The sequence below is a fragment of the Carassius gibelio genome, chromosome A18 (assembly GCF_023724105.1).
Source record: "Carassius gibelio isolate Cgi1373 ecotype wild population from Czech Republic chromosome A18, carGib1.2-hapl.c, whole genome shotgun sequence".
Classification (NCBI taxonomy): domain Eukaryota; kingdom Metazoa; phylum Chordata; class Actinopteri; order Cypriniformes; family Cyprinidae; genus Carassius; species Carassius gibelio.
Window position 1 is genome coordinate 6552337 of NC_068388.1, and position 19203 is coordinate 6571539.

General features: G+C 36.3%; 1 protein-coding gene across 5 annotated transcripts in view; it reads right to left on the reverse strand.

Moving 5' to 3' along the window:
- The window catches only part of LOC127934328 (SLIT-ROBO Rho GTPase-activating protein 1), an 88792-nt gene extending 70631 nt beyond the window's left edge, over positions 1 to 18161 (reverse strand). The window contains exon 1 of one of the 5 annotated variants that reach the window (XR_008147745.1): positions 17489 to 18115. Coding sequence is in view for 3 of the 5 variants with exons in the window: in XM_052531634.1 (XP_052387594.1) it covers positions 17489 to 17558 (70 nt within the window). In the remaining 2 variants the exon portion in view is untranslated. Of the gene's footprint in view, positions 1 to 17488 lie in introns of all 5 variants that reach the window. The other 4 variants (XM_052531634.1, XM_052531633.1, XM_052531636.1 and 1 more) reach the window with 4 other exon arrangements.
- Between the last annotated feature and the right edge of the window lie 1042 nt (positions 18162 to 19203).

Sequence of the window (19203 nt, forward strand, 5' to 3'; positions counted from 1 at the left end):
ATTTTATGGTAAAGCTAATATTTCGGCAGTCGTTACTCCAGTCTTCAGTGTCATATGATCCTTGAGATATAACTCTAAAACAAAAAAAAGCAAGCCATATGAAAGAACAATAACTGTACACGAGAAACAGCAAACAACGCATGTGCCTAAAAGACAAATTACTCAATGAAGTCCATCGTGGACATCAGAGAAACAATGCAACTGAAATACCACAGGGCCACATGACAGACTTTTCCCATCTGTGCTCATCTGAGATTGTATCCTAGATCTTCTGAACAGCGTTTAAAGACATCCCATTCCCTGCAACCCCCTTCCTGTGTAAAACAACCAGCACTCTCTTTCTGAACTACAGGTCTTTTCAACCAAAGAAGTTGAAGGCGAGTAACCTTAGAAAGACAGCGTTTACATTCAAGTCCAAGCCTGTTGTGCTAGAATATCTGTCATGGTATGTTAGCTCTGGGGAAGCAGGATTCACTGTAACAAAGACGTAATTAGAGGTAAAATGAGAGTCTCAAGCTTTCAGGGCAGGAGATAATATGTGGTGTGAATCCAAAGCCTCTAACTGTAGTGCAGAGGTGCTACTGGGAAGTTTGTGCGATGGGAAAATTGAGAAATGCGCTCAAACTCAAAATGCGCCAAACTGACATCATCAAGTTCATCAAGTCTCATATGAGAAACGTTTCATATTTCATACTAGGGGTGTAGGTAAATATTGATACACTTGAGTATCGCGATATTTTATCGCGATTTTTAAAATGCATGGCAAAAAATGCTTGCCGCATCACGTGTGAAGAGGCTCATGCTGAGAGAGGTGAAATTCTCTCAATTTGGGGGCGATTTGTGCAGTTGGGACGAGGCTCACATCGCGGTTTTGGCGATTCCATAGAAAACAAACACAAACTCAAAAACCTGTGAAATCCAAGTGGAAAGGTTCAACATCTGTATTTATTTTATTGTTTTAAAATTGTTCCGTTTTCTTTAGAAATCCTGTAAGCACTTTATTTTTCATTGATATTAAGCAGATGTAATTTTTTGTTCAGATCAAAATGTTATGACATTGTAAGTTACAACTGTAAACTTAAACTGTGAACCTTTAAAGCAGGGTCTAATATATATATATATATATATATATATATATATATATATATATATATATATATATATACGGTCTTTTTATAAAATACATTTTATACGTATTATATACGTCTTTACTCATTCTGCACAAAAAGTGGTTCAATAACGTTGAATGGAACAGGGACTGTGTTCTGGTTAAATCATTTTTATCTATTTATTTATTGCTAAGGTTTACAGATAGTGGTGTGTTCTTAATGACAGCTTTCCTTAAAAAATATATCCTGTGCCTAAAAAAAGAAATATCCCTTGCTTACAGTATCGCAGTGTATCGCAACATATCGTATCGAAACCCCTGTATCATGATACGTACCGTATTGCCAGATTATTGGCAATACACAGCCCTATTACCTACTTTAACAAACCCACCACAACACTGTAAAAAGAATGTATGATTTACAATTTAACTAAAAGTTAATTTTGAAGCTGAAAGACTGAATGTAGTATGTCTTGTAAAATGTAGGCTACTCCAATAATCTAGTCCCAATAAAGATGTTTGGAATAAATAAAGTTTGACCTCTCCAAGAAATACCATTCAAAAAGGGAAAATTTCACCTACCAAATCCCCAAAAAGAAAAACTGTGGGAGAGCCATTGACTAAGCCTATATTTTACCATGGGATCGAGCAGATGTACTATTGACATGTCATGTATTATGTTTTGGTTGCCGTTTAGCATTACGTCATATGTGTTCCTGTTGTTCTCTCTTTTATGTCAATGATAGGATCTTTACTAGACTGTAGCGAACACAAAAGCTCATCCACTTCAAATAGGTCTTACAAAGAATGAATGGAAACAAAGCCTGTACTCTGTATAATATCCACATCTTTGGAAAAGCATGTTTTATGGGACATGGCTGCTTGATTGTCATTCATCCTTGAAATAAATGAAGACATGAAAGTTAAAAAATATATATTCAACATGTTTTTAAATAAAGTACTATGGAGAAAGCTAAATTAAGGAAACAATGTACTGATGATGGATTGTTTTATTTTATTTTATTACTATTATTATTACAAAGATGCAGCTTTTTGATTCACAAGAAGTTAATTGATGGACTGGAGTTTTTATCATCTGCTTGAACTCTCATTCTGATGGCACCCATTCACTACAAAGATCAACTGTAGAGAAAATGATGTTCTGATGAGGAAACATGTCTTGGATGGCCAAAAGGTGAGTACATTTTCAGCAAAATTTCATTTTGGGGATGAACTACTTCTTTAATTATGGGTGTGTTGCATTTCATTTTAATGTCTTCATAATGAAGTGGTGTACGCTGAACCAGGAAAAATGGATATCATCTATAAAAGTCAAGAGGTGAGTTGACATAACCACATGACTCATAATCAAGTCTAACATCACATCAGACCAAAAGACTTTATTATGTGTGATATATTTATATTTAATAATTAAATTCTAACTGCCCAAAAAATTACTACATTTTGGATTATACACAACATCTACCAAAACAAGATTTGTACTCTGATCTCTTTTTGCTTAAAATGTCGAACCTCTGACATACACAAACAACCCAAGTCCCAAAAACACTGCGTCTTACGTAAAGATGTTGTTCAGAGAGCTAGAGTTATGGGATGGGGCTTTAAATAAGGTCTGGGTTGATGTGAATCAAGCTTCTTATCTCAAAGGAACAACTGGGACCACATACATATCTCCTCTGGACAACAAGACGAAAGATATGATCCACACACCAATCTCACTCACATAAAAACACACACGCACACACACACAATAACTGCAAAGTAACACAAACCTGAAAGACACAGAAGTGACAAGCTACATACCAAAACCAGTTATACAACCAAAAAAAAAAACCTCACCACAAAATCTTAAATCACATTCATGTGTCTGCATGGTCTCTACTGTAAGTTATAATTGAGCACAAAACATTGCAACATGAACAATGTACGAGTAATGCAAAAAACATAAAGCACATGTTCCAGAGACAAAAATGAAATGCAGGCTTGAAAATCAGATGTCATGTAAACACAGTGTACAGTCGAGACCATGATAAAACAACAAAACAATATTCTTTGTCTAAAAATCTAAAGATTTCAACTTATTTGTGTATCCTCCAACGTGCCAACTAATCACGGGCAGATCCCAGAGAAGCACACAGTAAGCATCTACAGCCAGATTCCCTGGTAATTATAGTGAAAGGCAATATGGCAGAAGCTGAAAAAGCCCACATCCTCTTCTCTCCAGAAAATATCCCCTCGGCCATAAAGCCCTTTTCTCTCATTCTCTGTCCCTTGTCAGTTCCGATGTTGCTTCAAATATAAAAATCAATTACTCAGCTCTAGAGAACAAGTGAACGAGAAGTGATGTGGTGACCCATACTTGGACCTGAGACTCAAACCCACAACCTTTGGATTACAAAACCGACTCTCTAATTATTAGGCCATGACTGCCCATAATACATAATATGACAGGTGCTGTTACAAGGCAGCTGTTTTCACAGAGGAATCTTTTAACAGAATACCCATTAAACATAATACATTTTATGTCTTCCAAACATGCCAATGTTTATTTTTGTCTTTATTATGAACTGGTCAGCGGAGGAGACTGAATATTCAATAAACATTTGTCAGCTTTCTTTTTGAGATGCTTCATCAAAGCAAAAACATGAATTATACTCTAGTTCCAGTGATATTATCATGGTGCTTTTCTCTGGTTACGAATGCTGTGATCAAAAAATGCATTTAATGTATATGCAAATTAACATGTGAATCAGAGTGTAAAGGTTAGGGCTCATTTGAATTGGACTTTCAGTACTGGATGAGTTAAATGAGTTAATCAATTGGTTTAAGATGCTACCTAAGAAGGTAGCTTTCCATTTAGACAGTAGACAACAAGGCAGCAAGGTTTTGAAATAAAACTAACAGTGGCCCAAAGGGACTAAGCATTCAGAAATCAGCCTCCAGTGCTTCAGCACACTATGGATAAACACATTTCCTCCTTAACTGAAATACTCACCATCCTAGGGCAATTAAAACCTATCATCTAAGATAGATAATTCGGTTAGTGGTCATTTGTTTCAGGCGGTGCATTAGGCAATTAGACCGATGGAGATTTATCACAAAGTGGATTCTGGAGATTCAGGAGCACTTCTCCTGTTGGCAATGTCAGAGCATCTTGTGCAAACATGTATGCATCTCCTCTCGCTCTCACTCAAGAGCTTCTCTTTCAGCAGAAAAACAGCACTCCAGCGTGGATCCAAGTGAGTGCAAAAACACTTCAGTGTTCACAGTGTCAAGCGTAGTCTATTTTCAGTGCTAGCTGCGTGTGTCCTTGAGTAACTGTTCTTTTAAGCAGAGTAACACTCAACACTGCTGTCAGCCCTGTTACTTCAAGCCATTATAAAACTGAGCCAGGTCTTCTGGGAGACACGTCAAAGCGAGTGTGCTCCTTTTCCACCCAACCTGAAAAACAAAAGACCTACATATCCCTACCGTGCAAAAAAAACAAAACAAAGAATATTAATTTTCTGTGTAATGCACACTACCTTGCTGCTTTGTTCAGGCTGTGCTGAGCCAGAGCACTGGGGGTAGTTTTACATGGAAATCAGCAGAAATGGAGAATGGAGACCTGATTAACACAATGGAAATGGGTTTCTCCATGACCTTAGAAAACTCTTGCTGATTCATCACACTGAGGGCATTTTTATAACATGTGAGATAACAATTATGATTAAAAAAAATGGATGAATAATTTAAGGGGATGACCACAGGTGCACAGGATGATGAGCTTTGGAGAACTATGCAAACTGGAAAAAATAGGCAAAAAAAAAAAAAACTGGGTTCTTAGGATTCAACTAGAATATCTTTATCTCAATTAAATGTCTACATTAATAGCTTAATAAGGCTGACTAAAATATTAAACATTTACAATATATTTGCAAAGATTTTGCAGGCGATATAAAATTAATCAACACTGTGAATTTAATTATGATTTTAATGCACTTTTCAATGTCCTAATGAGTGTATCATTAGTATAATTTATCAGTTAGTCTAATTAGTAGGGGTGCTCCGATCACGATCGGCCGATCGTTATGCACATCTCGTCAGTAAAGCAGGTTATTTAATCAGCGGATAATTCCATCAGGTGCGTGATTTCACATAGAGCAGCTGTTACTACACAGAACCGTTGTTAATAGAGAAGATGCGCAAATCCAATTCATTTTAAGCGTTTATTGGCGCATCTTCTCTATTAACAACGGCTCTGTGTAGTAACAACTGCTCTATGTGAAATCACGCACCTGATGGAATTAATGGCTCATTAGAAAACCGGCTTTACTGATGAGATGCGCATTAACGATCGGCCGATCGTGATCGGAGCACCCCTACTAATTAGCACATCTGATGCATATTTAAGAGTAGCAAAAGAACCTTCAAATGGTTAAGCTAGATTCATTTCAATGAATCACTTCAAAATGTCAAGTGATAATTCATAAATTTGATTCAATTATTCAAATGCACCATCACTCAAATTCCCAATGTGGCAGGTTTTATGTATATATATATATTGTTTTTGTTTAATGAGTGAAAAAGTGCAAAGGAATTTGTGCTTTGCATTTAACCCAACCAAGTGCACACACACAGTAAGGAACACTGTGAACACTCAACTTTGGGTTATAAGTCAGACTTTTAACCATTAAGTTTAAGTATTTAACATTATAAATTAAATATGTATATTTGAGTTTTAACTCTGTTAAATTGTCCTAATCTATAGGGTAATGTGTTGAAAAATGCAGTTTGGCACATACATAATTAAGGTGGGGTTCTCTGTGGTTTGACTGCTGTATTGTTGTTTCAAACTAAGAAAAGTTGTGTATTCTATACCTTTTTGGCAACGCTCCTTAATGATCATCAACCACATGCAGATCCATGTATAGACCATCTGCAGCTCAGCGCAGATCGTGGAAGAGATATGTACTGCAAAAGATGCTGCTCTAGTGGGAAATGTCTGTTTATAATGGAAGACAAAAAGATCCATAATAATCTCTTTTATGATAAAACACTCCACTTCCCGCACCAGACCTCACCACTCGGTGGGACAGCCATGATGCTCACTGAAATATAAGACAAAAATTATATATTGCAGTCCTGATGAAGAGTTTAAAGTAGTCTAAATGAGCAATTTGCAGAAAGAAAATACTTTCAACAATTACAATTTTCTAGTTACTTTAGACTAATCTATAGTATTTTGGTGTAACATTTAACTAAACAGCTTTATTGTAAGTCGTCTTTTGCCTATTGGCTTAAAAAAAATAGTATAATTTAAAATAGCTATTTTATAGAATAAAGGCTATGCAATGTCAAAAATGTATAATTTCAATTACTTAAAAAAATGGGGAGGTTTAATCTCCAGTATGGATTTATAAACTCAAACTTCTTAATTCCTTTCTTTTTGATAATACAACACTCCGGTGGGCTTAATAATGTGCAGGAGCTTAAAAAGGTCACTGAAATGTAAGGCAGTAATTTAAATTTCATAAAAAGGACCTGAATAATATGCTTTCCATGTGTGACTGCTGGTGGAGAGCTTAAAAAAGAACCACAGTATTCAGATTGGTATCAATAAATGGCCTTTTCTTTGGGAATCCCACATGTCCGTGGCTGGAACCACAAACCCTGCCTAAAGTTTCTGCCTCTGGGGAGGGAGCTGCACAGACCAAGCCATGGCACATCTAACGGGTCTGTACCCCAATGAATTTTTGAGACCACAGCTCACATCCTGACCACAGAAAGGCCTTATCGTGTGGAAGAGTTAGAGAGAACCCAATTTTCAAAAACAACTCTAAAATCAGACGCAACTAGGAGCAAAGGCAGCTGTGTTAAAACAAAAAACAAAAAGAGATGAGATGATGTTCTAGTGACTTCAATGCAATGATACAGCATTGTATGAGTTAACATAAATAAAGGACAGGGCTGTGCCTTTGCCACAAGTGATAATCAATCAGGCTTAACGCACACAAAGACAAGGGAAAGCCATTCCCTGACATTTCATGCCTGACGACTGCCTTTCGAAAAGCTCGCTGCCCCCAGCGATTCAGCGCCAGTGGCCCTAGACATCTTTTCAAGAAAGGTTTGCTGACAGCATGGGCTTTGGCTATTGATTAGGGCGGGCTGGAACCCACCGCCTACCCCCTCAACCTTTAAAGTTCAAAAGGTCATTGCAGGAGAAAAGAGGAAGGGGGTTGGAAAGAGATAACTGCGGCAGTAGATGAATTTCCCTTCGATCAAGGAACTGCCACATGGGACAACTCAGCCTAAACTTAAACAAATCAGGCATGAAAAAAAAAACTACACATTTTCAGTAAATATGTGAGACTTTGTGTGAAATAATCAAAAATACAGAAATATCTGTTCACAAAATGTTCAAAAAAATGTCACATCTTTCAAATAATTATATTGCAACAATAATAAAACAGCATAGTCAGCTGTAATAAGTGGAAATGTAATATTTAAATTGTAACATTAATATATATATATATATATATATATATATATATATATATATATATATATATATATGCATCATGCTAATATTTACTGTACTAACTTTAATTGATGCTTATATAAATGAACATCACCTTTACGGCAATCAGTTCTCATTTGCATAAAATGTACTTCTTCTAAACACAATCACATCATCAATAGCCTCTCATGCCACCACAAATTACATACTGCCACAGAATTGCAAACTATTAAGGAAAAACACCTTCTAAACCAGAACTCAAAAGTTTGTCCGCATTGATTTTAATAGTTTTAACTTGGGATGTCCTACACCTTCAATATCAGACCAGTCTCCAGACAAGTTTTCAAGTAACCCTCCAAAAACCAAGAGACTTTGCAGTTCTACAGACTTTTCCTCCACTAAACTAGACTATTATTTCTTGATCATCCATGATGACGACAAGCATGGCCTTATTTGTCAGCGCGATGAAAGCTGCTTGTTTGCAGTAGCTGCCTTTTGTTTTGTTTGGGATTACATTAGTTTAAGTAGGATGAAGACATGCTAGGCGGAGGGCCAGCAGCAGTTCTATTGAAGGAACGGCCAAGTCAGTAGAGCTTATCCCATCATACACACCCAGAGCAACATTAAGGACCATGCAGAAAAAAAACTTGGTTATACAATACAGATGCAAAAAACAACATATTTTTCATATTTTACGGTTCAGAATTCACCTGACACCTGATCACTTTTGATGCTTACATAAGGCAAGTGCATTTAAGAGCAAGATGGAGCACAGTGTAAAGAAACACTTGGGGTCTAAAAAAAACAAAAATAATAATAATTTTGGATATTTTTCACTTGACATGACTTGAAAGTGTAGAGAAACAATACAAAAATACATCAAGATGCAAATGTGGGAGCCAAAGACATTTGTCAGCAATAGCAGCGAGAGTTTAAGGAGGATAAGAAATTTTTTTATGACTGCAAACTGTATAACCGCTAAATCACTGCATACAAATTAAAACAGTAAATAACTTTACTAATTAATAAGTTGTTGGGTCAAAATGAACAAAATTAATGACAATTTTTAAAACTGAAAGAAAAACATTTGTGTACAAGTACAATTGAATTATTAATTAGCCTATTTGAATTTATAATCACATTTTATAGATAATATTTACATTTCTCTAAGTAAAAGAAAATTACGTCTTTTAAACAGCATGCTGTTTCATAATAAAACTTCGTTTTTCACACAGTACGAGTCTTAAACTATCGATAAAAAAACAAATATACTTAAATATAGAGTCTTCAAATATATATTTTATTAATAAGGGGATCCTTTGTAGGAGAATAGTCATATTTAGGCATCATCTGCATTAAACAGTTTGAAAACCCCTGGCATTTATGTTCAGCAGTGTGACTTATTTATCTACAGCAATTCTACAAATATGCATAATGTAAAAAATGCTTTATAAAATCTGTAAGTTAAATCTAAAGTTAGCGTGTCTAGAAGGAGGTCATGTTGCTTTTGTGGAAGGCCTTAGGGAGGGAATGCAGGTGCTGCAAGAGACATCTTGGGTTGCTTCGAGAACAGATGATAAACAATGACAGAATCATCAGCACGGTTGCTAAGGGAACACATACACAACCATCAGGGTCTTTTGATCTGTTGGGATTCGGGAGAGAGATACATCACATATTCAGCTCAGGGAATAGCAGAGAGTGGTGCACTAAAATAAAAGTACTTTACCTTATTAATCTCATAAAGGAAACCATAAAAAAACTAAAGCAATGCACCACCATGATGTTAATCTTGATTGTTTGCTGCTTATCCTAATGGCCATTAATTGCCTCGCTGAAGCAAATCAGAGCTGATTGCAAGTTTCAAATTGGCATATATAACAAGTGATGCCAGCTGATAAGAAAATTAACAATTAGCCTATGGCTAATATGAACCCTCATATTGCGCTGTCTATAAACAGGGTTGATGATACAGAGCTGTTGTAAGTTTTTGCTTTGGGGATCTGCTGAGATCAATACAGGTCAATGGATGAGTGTTGAACATACTTCTGAGATCAGTAGAAATCATTTTGATGTTTAAACATATGGAGGAAACGAAAATAGCCTCAAATTCTTCCAGGATGTTTACAGTCACCTTTTTGAAGAGTCACTCCACTAAAACAAACTTCTCAGCTGCAAGAGTTCAAGTTAGGTGCTGAAAGAAGATTATAAGAGATTAAATCAGTTAGGTTAAACCCGAGCCGAATGGTAACGTGAGACCTTCAGTGACTCAGGAAGAAATCTTTCACCTCCTGCTTCTTCCCCAGACAAAACTGCGATCATTGAAGGCTGAGAAGCTTTGGTACAGCAGTTCTTGTCTTTGTATGCTGGTTAGTCTTCTTAATAATCCTAACCAAGGTCTTCTGGGAAAGGGCTCGCTAGCAACCCATGATGGGGCCCAAGGGAAGGGTTTGCTGCCTGCTTTTTCTTCATGGCATGGATAGTACTTCCTCAGGACTTTTTACATGTCTGATAAGGTCTGATAAATTGCATGAGCTACAAGTCAACATGTTTTAATATGAGCGGTACTGGCCAGATAGCCACTAGAAAAACCATAAAATCATATTCTGAAAACCTGTGATTGTTTTTCTCATGTAAATGCACCATGCTTAAGAGGGATTTTCTTCTTTCAGATGAATACAATCAGAGTTATATAAAAAAATCCTTGCTCTTCCAAGCTTTATAATGGCAGTAAATGGTGGTCAAGATTTTGAAGCAAAATAAAGTGCAACCATCCATCATAAAAGGCACTCAACACATCTCCGAGGGGTTAATAACAATTAGGGCTGGGTATCGAGTTCGATACTTTTTACCAAATTGCCTCGATATATACAATCAACGAAAACATGTCTTGTCTTTCAATACCCAATTTAAAAACCTAAGGGGGAAATCTTGTGATTAATAAGCATGCTTTATGTGCCTAAATCAGTGATTGGCTCTGGCAAGGCATCAAGGAAAATGCATGTTACATGACCTTTCATTAATACTGTTGCATCAAAAGACAATTTATAAAAGACAGTTTAAGACAACATAAGACAATTTATAAAATATATATTATGCTTTTACTCAAAACTCAATTTAAAACACCATTGAGGGTTTGTAATATCTTCCGATTGCAATTTAATGAGGGTTTTGGTCATATAATGTTCCAGAAATATGTTATTTGTAGCCTTTTCTATCAAGCCAACTGCTACACCTGCTTAACATTTCTCAGGTAAATACAGTATTGTCATAAAAACAGGCAGACTCTCATGCAAATCACATACAAATCATATACTGTTGTAAATGCATGTTTATCAGCTTCATGTTTCATTCTGCAAGTGTAACACTGGTTCGTCAGTGGAGACAGGGCAGGTTATGAATTGCCCACGTGGCAAATTAACATGATCAACTTAAAAGCGAAATTTTGGTAAATGTGACCTCACCTTAAGAAATAGGTCAAAAACATAAACATATACACAGATGGATTGTTCTCGATTAGATCAACAACATGCATTAGAAAACAGAGGGTGGATTTGAATTTCATGCCAAATTTAACATTACAACTCATCTAACAATGCAGGTTCTCTATATAAGTGCAAACTTATGTGGTTAAAAACAATAGATGCCATGAATCACACAAGACAGTCAAAAGTCAAAGTCGCACTCAAGGACACAATAAGTCCATCTAAAATACAACAAATTGGTGCTATAATAATATTTTACAATAGACACACAAGGGATCAGACAACCTAACTTAACCTAACAACTCCTTGACTTGTGGTGGTATTTTTAAGGTTCAAGGTGGCAGAGTCAGAGTGTGACGTTTGGGTCGAGAGAAGCAGATTTGATTGGAAAAAGTGAAGAGTGAAAAGCCCAGCATGCTTGGAAAGACTATCCAGGAGACAGGCTTAGTCTACCAAACAAGAGAGAGGGAGAGTAGACACAGATGGTCCCATCAATAACCCCCACTCTCTCCTCCACCACCAACAGTGTTCATCCACTATTTGGGCTCTAGAATCAAGCACAAAGATTGATGGTCGGTCCGGAGCAGATGGCAGGTATACAGGACGTCTTAAGCAGGAAGTGTGGGAATTCTACTGCTAATGAGACTTCATTAACAATAATGGGCGGTAAATTGTAATGGCATAGCTGTCAAACAAAGGCATTGTTTTAATTACTTTAAACTGGTTTAAGATTGTTATTTTGATCTTGTTTATAATATAGTTTAGAGAAAGCATTAAGAGTTTGCTGCATTGCCATTTAGTGCCACTACTGAACTTGCAGCATCACAAAAAAACAAGGATAAGGTTTTTCAGATTTCCAAATTAATCATATGATTGGGGCTTTTATGTAACAAGCAAAACCTGAAACTAAACTAAATTCAAATTATAAAAAATAGTTGACGTGACCTTATGAAATAACTGGACATCCAGGGTAAAGGCCATACTAGACAGAATAAAATCTGAGTTATAAATAATATCTTAGTCAGTAGCACTGAAAATTGCACAAGCCCCAAGACAGCCCTGTTAGTGACTTTGGTAACACTGGACAAACCTTAGGCCAGTTAATAACTCATTGTTCGTCCATAATTTAGCAAGGCTGGTGTCAGTATGAAAAATATATTTCTAAAAGTACAAAAATATTCCAAATATTTACTATCTCTGTACCCATTTCTTACAGAAAAATAAATATATAGATCCTCATTCAGAAGTGCATGGCAGTGCATTTGTGTCTCACTGGAAAGCTTGGTTAGAGGTTATAACATTTATGTGGGGAAATATTCTCGCATGACAGGTTGAGGACAGTGTCCATGTCAGGAGCCAGCAGGGGCAGGCCAGTGAGTCGTGACCCGGTGCCATGATAGGAACGCCAACTGTGTGACATCAAACAGACAATCTAGCCAAAGAAAACAATGCTTTGTGCTTTCCCAGCAGGCCTAGGGACCAAATTATGAGTGTACACATCTCTGCACTTGCTATGAAGTAATGCACCCCGGTGTCACGGCGTACAAATAAAATGTTATATATTTTTTTAAAACAGAATTCATACATTTTCAATCGTGATGGAATTGAAAAGTCACAAAATGTTCATGAAATACAAATTTAACAGATGCATTACTGCACATTTAGAGTAATGGTTATTCTGTCCGCTTTCACATCAACACAGCATCTTTGTGCCTTTCCATATTCTGTTACGTTCATCTTACATCATTCTCTCTATGCAGGCAGTGCCGCATGGAGTGCAGGGTGATGCATACGGCAGGTTTGTGTGTTAATAAGCAATGACTGTCAGGTTGCCCTGCAGCTTTCTATGCTGCTGGGACCGCTGGGATACTCACACCTTTCAGTCTTAACTGGCTGCCCTAACCTGATAACTCTAAAATAAGCTTCATATGACTCATGATGTTGCTAAGGCAAACAGTTATGACTGATTAAACACTGCCAAGATTATAGATCACAAGAACAGAAACAACACGTGGGAACTAAAACAGTTAGTCCTGACAGATTCACTATGTGAAGTGTAACCTTAATATCAAACTTGATTCTTGAATTAAAGTCAACATAAAATCTCGGGTTTACCATTGATCTTGCTGCATGTGATTCATTGCTATTCCAGAGAACACAAAGGTTTGAATTAATTATCTTTATCAGGTTTTCGCAACAATGCCATAGAATATTTTTTTTTTGGTTGCTAAACGAATCTTTCAGTGAACAGTTCTTAAAGGATTAGTTCACTTCCACAATAACAACTTCCTGATTATTTACTCACCCAAATGTCATCCAAGACGTTCATGTCTTTCTGTCTTTAGTTGCAAAGAAGTTAAGGTTTTTGAGGAAAGCATTACAGGATTTTTCTCCATATAATGGACTTCAATGGTGCTCAATGGACTGAAGGTCCAAATTGCCATTTCAATGGAGCTTCAAAGGGCTTACTGCAAAATGATCAATCGTTTTTCTTAAAAAAAAAATTCATTGATATACTTTTTAGCCAAATGCATGTCTTGCACTAGCTCTGTAATGCACATCCACAAATTACGAAATCATGTTGGAAAGGTCACGCACGTTTAGCTCTTTGTCTGCACTGCATTTCAAAAAGGTAGGGTAGAGCAAAAAAAACCTCCTTCTCATTTTCTCCTCCAACTTCAAAATCGTCCGACATTGCTGCTTTACCTTTCTTTGTACGTTCGCTTTGTAAACACTGGCTCGGTACCTCCTCCTCCTTTCCAAAGTGACTGCATAATGTGTGAAGTCGAGCTAGTGCTAGATGAGCATTTGTGGTTAAAAATTACATGCATCTTATTTTTTTAAGAAAATGACTAATCGTTTTGCTAGGTAAGACACCTATTCCTCGGCTGGGATCATGTAGAGCTCTCTGAAGTGGCTCTGAAACTGCAATTTGGAGCTTCAGTCCGTTGGCCACCACTGAAGTCCATTATATGGAGAAAAATACTGGAAGGTTTTCCTCAAAAACCTTAATTTCTTTGCGACTGAAAACAGAAAAATCCTGGATGGCACGGGGGTGAGCAAATTATCAGGAATGCTTTATTCTGGAAGTAAACTAATCCTTTAAAAAAAAAAATTCCCCTTAGAAAATGTACATTTTCCACTATAAAAACACTTTTGTGCAATGGAGAGGTTCAATGTATGTTAACCGTTTGTCGTGGATCCATAGATACCAAAAAAGAACCTTTAAATTTATGACTGTACTTCTCCACTGAACTTGCTCTATGCTGTCAGGACAATGCTGACAATAGATAAAATATCCTAAATAAGTTCTGCCATACATTTCTTTTCAGACTAAACATAAAATGGTTGTGAATTCTATTTACTATTTTACTTTATTAACTTCCCAGCTTTATTAAAATAATAAATGCTCAATCTAAGCATAAAAGAAGTGATGGTCAGGATCAGGATATGAAGAGAATGTGTGAACACCAAGAGCCTGGAATACAAATAAGAACCCACTTAGAACACGAGTCCTCAGGATAAGCCGATAAAGAGGGATTCCAAGCACAGTTCAGGGCAGGCCTTTCTTTTCTCTCACAGTATCACTTTCACGAAAACCAAAGAATTGCAGAGGAAGTCAATCCCAAACCATCCCAAGTCAGGTTGAGGAAAGCTACATGGCAGACTTAAGGAAAGGTAAACTGACTGTAATGAGACAGCCTCCATGACACCACTGCAGTATGAAAATACATAAGTATTGATGTTTCGGAATATTTGTCTGAAACAGCAGTTTTAATCCTAATAGTTTTTGAGGACCTAAATGTTTAGTGTTTTCAACTGTGTCAGTGTTTTTTATTTATACACAGCATAGGTAAGCTACACCAGGTAAACATGCCAACAGTGTACGCACTTCATTGTAACCAAAAATGACGACAGAATAGCAATATGTAAAATTAATTAGAGGCAACTCTTTACTACAACTGTCACCAATGAACATGAACTCATTACACTGTTCAGACAGACAGTTACCAAATTACCCAAATTTATGTAAATTAAAATATATATATAGCCAAAAATGACAATATTTTCGAAATTATAGCTAAAAATATCAATAACAATTTAGGGGTGCGCGATAAATATCGTACTATAATTAATGCGCATCTCGTTAGTATAGCCGGTTATCTAATCAATGAACATGGATTTGCGCAGCTTCTCAGTAAACAACGGCTCTGTGTAGTAACAGCTGCTCTATGTGAAATCACGCACCTGATGGAATTAACTGCTGATTAAATAACCGGCTTTACTGACGAGATGCGCATTAATTATCATACGATATTTATCGCGCACCCCTATAACAATTCCAATTATAATTCCACATTTTGACCATATTTGATATATAATCAATATTTTGCTTTCGCACCATTAACTAAACACCTTTGATTGGCCTGTTCGCCTGTCAGCTGTCATAATCATAAGATGAAAAGAGGAGAGACGCTGCCTTTCTGTCTTCATAAGTGAAACACATACATGTGATAAACACAACATTCCCTCATTTTTTTATTGTCTGCTAAGATCTCACAATCTTTTCTATCGCCAAATCTGCAGGGATTGCATATTGTTAGGCTTTTTGTAACCTTTAGAAGCACAAAAACATAACAGTCAACATTGCTCCGGCATAAAGTTTGTGCTAAAAGAAGTCTCCCTCCTCCAGTCATGGAAAAAAGTGATAGTTGATCATCTGAATGGTGTTTTCATGTTACTACAACTCCATTTGGCTCAAAGCGCAAAGCTAATGAGATGCTGAGCACGGGTGGATTCTGTGCATCATGCTGCTATTAAGAGTCTAGTCATCAACAGAGCGAGGGGCTGAACATTCCTGCCAAAAGAGCACTGCTGCTCTGACAAAGCATGTCATCACAGCGACGTACCGCTCTCTCTCACACACACGCTCTCTCCCTCTACATAAATAACAGGCATTTCTGTCTACAAACAGCCCTGGAGGACTCAAATCCCCATGGTTACAACAACGCAGCAACTTCCTCTTTCCTGAGATGATGATGTTCACACACAACGAAAAGGAAACAGACCATCCAGCTCAGTTTGTTGGAAAGTAAGAGGAAAGTTTTTAAGTAGTACTGCTCAGCAGTGACGTTAGCATAAGGTTCAAATTTGAACAATGGGTTTCAATAGCATTCAAAATGACTGAATAAATTTTATAAAAACATTAATTTTAAAAATCAGTTGATGGAATATTTTTAAAAAATGTTAAATAACTAGTATCTACTAAGTATAAGTACTAAGTATCTTTTTAATGAGCGAGAGACATTTGAGTGGCTGAGGGAAAGGGACCGTGTCTAAATGTGACTAACAAAATTAAATATTTTCATGTTCCTGCAACTTCTTGGTCAAGTGATTTGGTATAAAAACTCAGGCATCTTCATCTACATAACATGCCTGCATGTCGAAAGAAAGGCATTGATCTTATATTTCCATGTTCTACTTTCAGGGTTAGGATTATATTAACTTTCATGACTGTTCCAGGAATGTAAAATTGTCTGACACTTGTAGGTTTCGACTGTGGGAGCCCGTCGCATTACTGACACGTCCACAAATGAAAACACTCAAAACGGAATAAAAAAAAAAACTGAAAAAAGCTGGGTAATGTTGAGCATAATCTGTGCATTAATCACATAAAAACGGAATACACAAAAATCATGCTTTCAACTTCTGAATTAAAGTCATGGAAAAATTAAAGGCTGAAATTCTTGGAAAAAAAATGTTGGCATAAGTAATTTGCAATAATTTTCATTACTTGTTCTCAAAGCAGAAAAAATATATAATAATAATAATAATAATAATAATAATAATAATAATAATTAAATGTCTCTTGAGGCATAACCAACATTAAAAAAGCCATTTTGCTGCAATGTGACAAAAAAAAAAGCATTAAAGGAAAGGAACAATTTTGACACTTTTTGCATTACAAAAAAATATATATTGTTTGCGTATGTGGGACATATGGAACCAACATCTTGATACTTGTAAATAAAAAATTATGAAATAGCTGTATAGTCTAAATGTTGCTGCTTGACATCTTAAGTCAATAAATTAAAATATTTGTCAAAACAGTTTTTTTTTTTTTTCAATAATGCATTAATCAACTTGAATAGATTTATAAAACATTTCTCCTTACTTGTTTAACCTTTTTTGTCATTGACCCAACAAGTGACAGGCTTCTACTAAACCTGTTGTTTAGAAAAAATCATATTCATCTGATTCTTTAACACAAAATGTTCAATCTGTGAATCAAACCATAAGCTTGATGCTCAAGTGATCAATGATCTCACTGCCTCAAGCAGCCATTCAACTACTACTACACTTTATGATTCTTACCTTTGACTTGAGTCTCGTACTCTGTAATGATCTCTTTATCCTTTTTGAACTTCACAGAAGGATTCGACATTTTCAATGGTGGTTTAAAATATCAGCAGTTCAGTTACGAGGATGTTTGTGAAGTCTTTTATTCGGGGGGCTTTTCAGATTTCCAGGTGGTCTTACTGCGGCCAGTGCATCCAAGAGATTTTTCCACGTTGCTCAGGCTGGAAATCCCAAAAGCCGAACACCACAAATGCTCATCGTCCGAGTTCCCAAAGATTCCGAACGTGATTCCGCCGTCAACGCGATCAAAACAGAGCGCGCACGGGAAGAGTTTCCTCCCAAACAAGTAGCCCTTTCCTTGGGCAAATATCCACAGCTTGTTCCCGCAAGAGGCAGTTCCAGCCCTTCAAGCTGTGTTTTAGTCACCCGCCGACAGATCTGGACAGACCGAGCCGCATAATGACATGCTCCACAGGGCCAGCGTGATTTTCAGCACCCGTTCCCCGCGTCCGTGCGTCTGATCGCCGGATAGTTTCACGGATTCTGACTGGCCTCGAAGCAGCTGGAAAAGCAAGCGGTTGGAAATGGGAGGGATTGGAGGAGGAGGGGGTGCACGTAGCGGAAATGTGGACCGGATTGACAACTTTTCTAACCAGTTGGTCCCCGAAAGTAATTGTGTGTTTAGTTACATTGTAAAAGCATTGCATTTCGAAGCTTATAAACAAGCAAAACAGTTTGGAAAAAACGGATTATGAAATGAGTTTTTATGATTTATGTATGCAAACGCTTTAAATAGTAACATTATGAATATTTTAAATATGAATATGATTTCTAATGACTTTTAAAGTAAGCCTTTTGCTGTTTTCAACAACTCGTTTGAGCAATGCGTCGCGTGTGACGCCTAGTGGCCAGTGTGTAGAATTGCACGTAAATAAATCTCACTTGCCTCTTGTGACCAAGAAATGAAGGATTGTGATTCCATTGGCGACGATCAGAAGATAATTTTAGATTTTAGCGGGGGAAACTATATAACCAGTTGTAGCAGTTAAATGTAATCCAATTTGGAGTTTTTTAATAACTTTTAACAGAGTTTTAGAGGGGGCAAAATGTCACCTTTTAAACCGGTTCTACATATTAAATAAAAACGTTAAGCCAAAAAGAAAAGAAAAAGAAAGTAGCATAACAACAACAACAACAAAAATATAGTTTATTTATTAAGGTTTCTATTTTATAAAATACTACATCATTTCTAAAGATGGATATTGTTGATAAACTGAAAGTCATCACACAGCGCCTCTTACAGGACAGCTGTTTTGTTGCAATACTACTTAAATCGCCTATAACAGTTTTAAAAGGGATAAAGACATCAGGAGCACATTTTAAACTCTTGGAAATTAATTCATATTTTATACTTTTATAAATGCCTTTCATGTAGGCATTTTATTTTATTCCTATCCCAGACCTGGACTTTAAACAATAAAAATCCATTATTAAAATACAAATTACATTATTGACAGAACTAAATGTTTAAAACTGATCATCTTAATAAAATGTGGCATAATTATAAGACTTTTCCATATTAATTGTTTTATTGTATTGTGTTATTGTAAAAAGATTTAATTAAATAAAATGCTGATACAATTTTTATACATTTATCTGCTACAAAAATCCCTAAACTGTGTTAATGAGTGCAGTATGTGCAGAGTTTTAACAGTAATTATTTTAACATA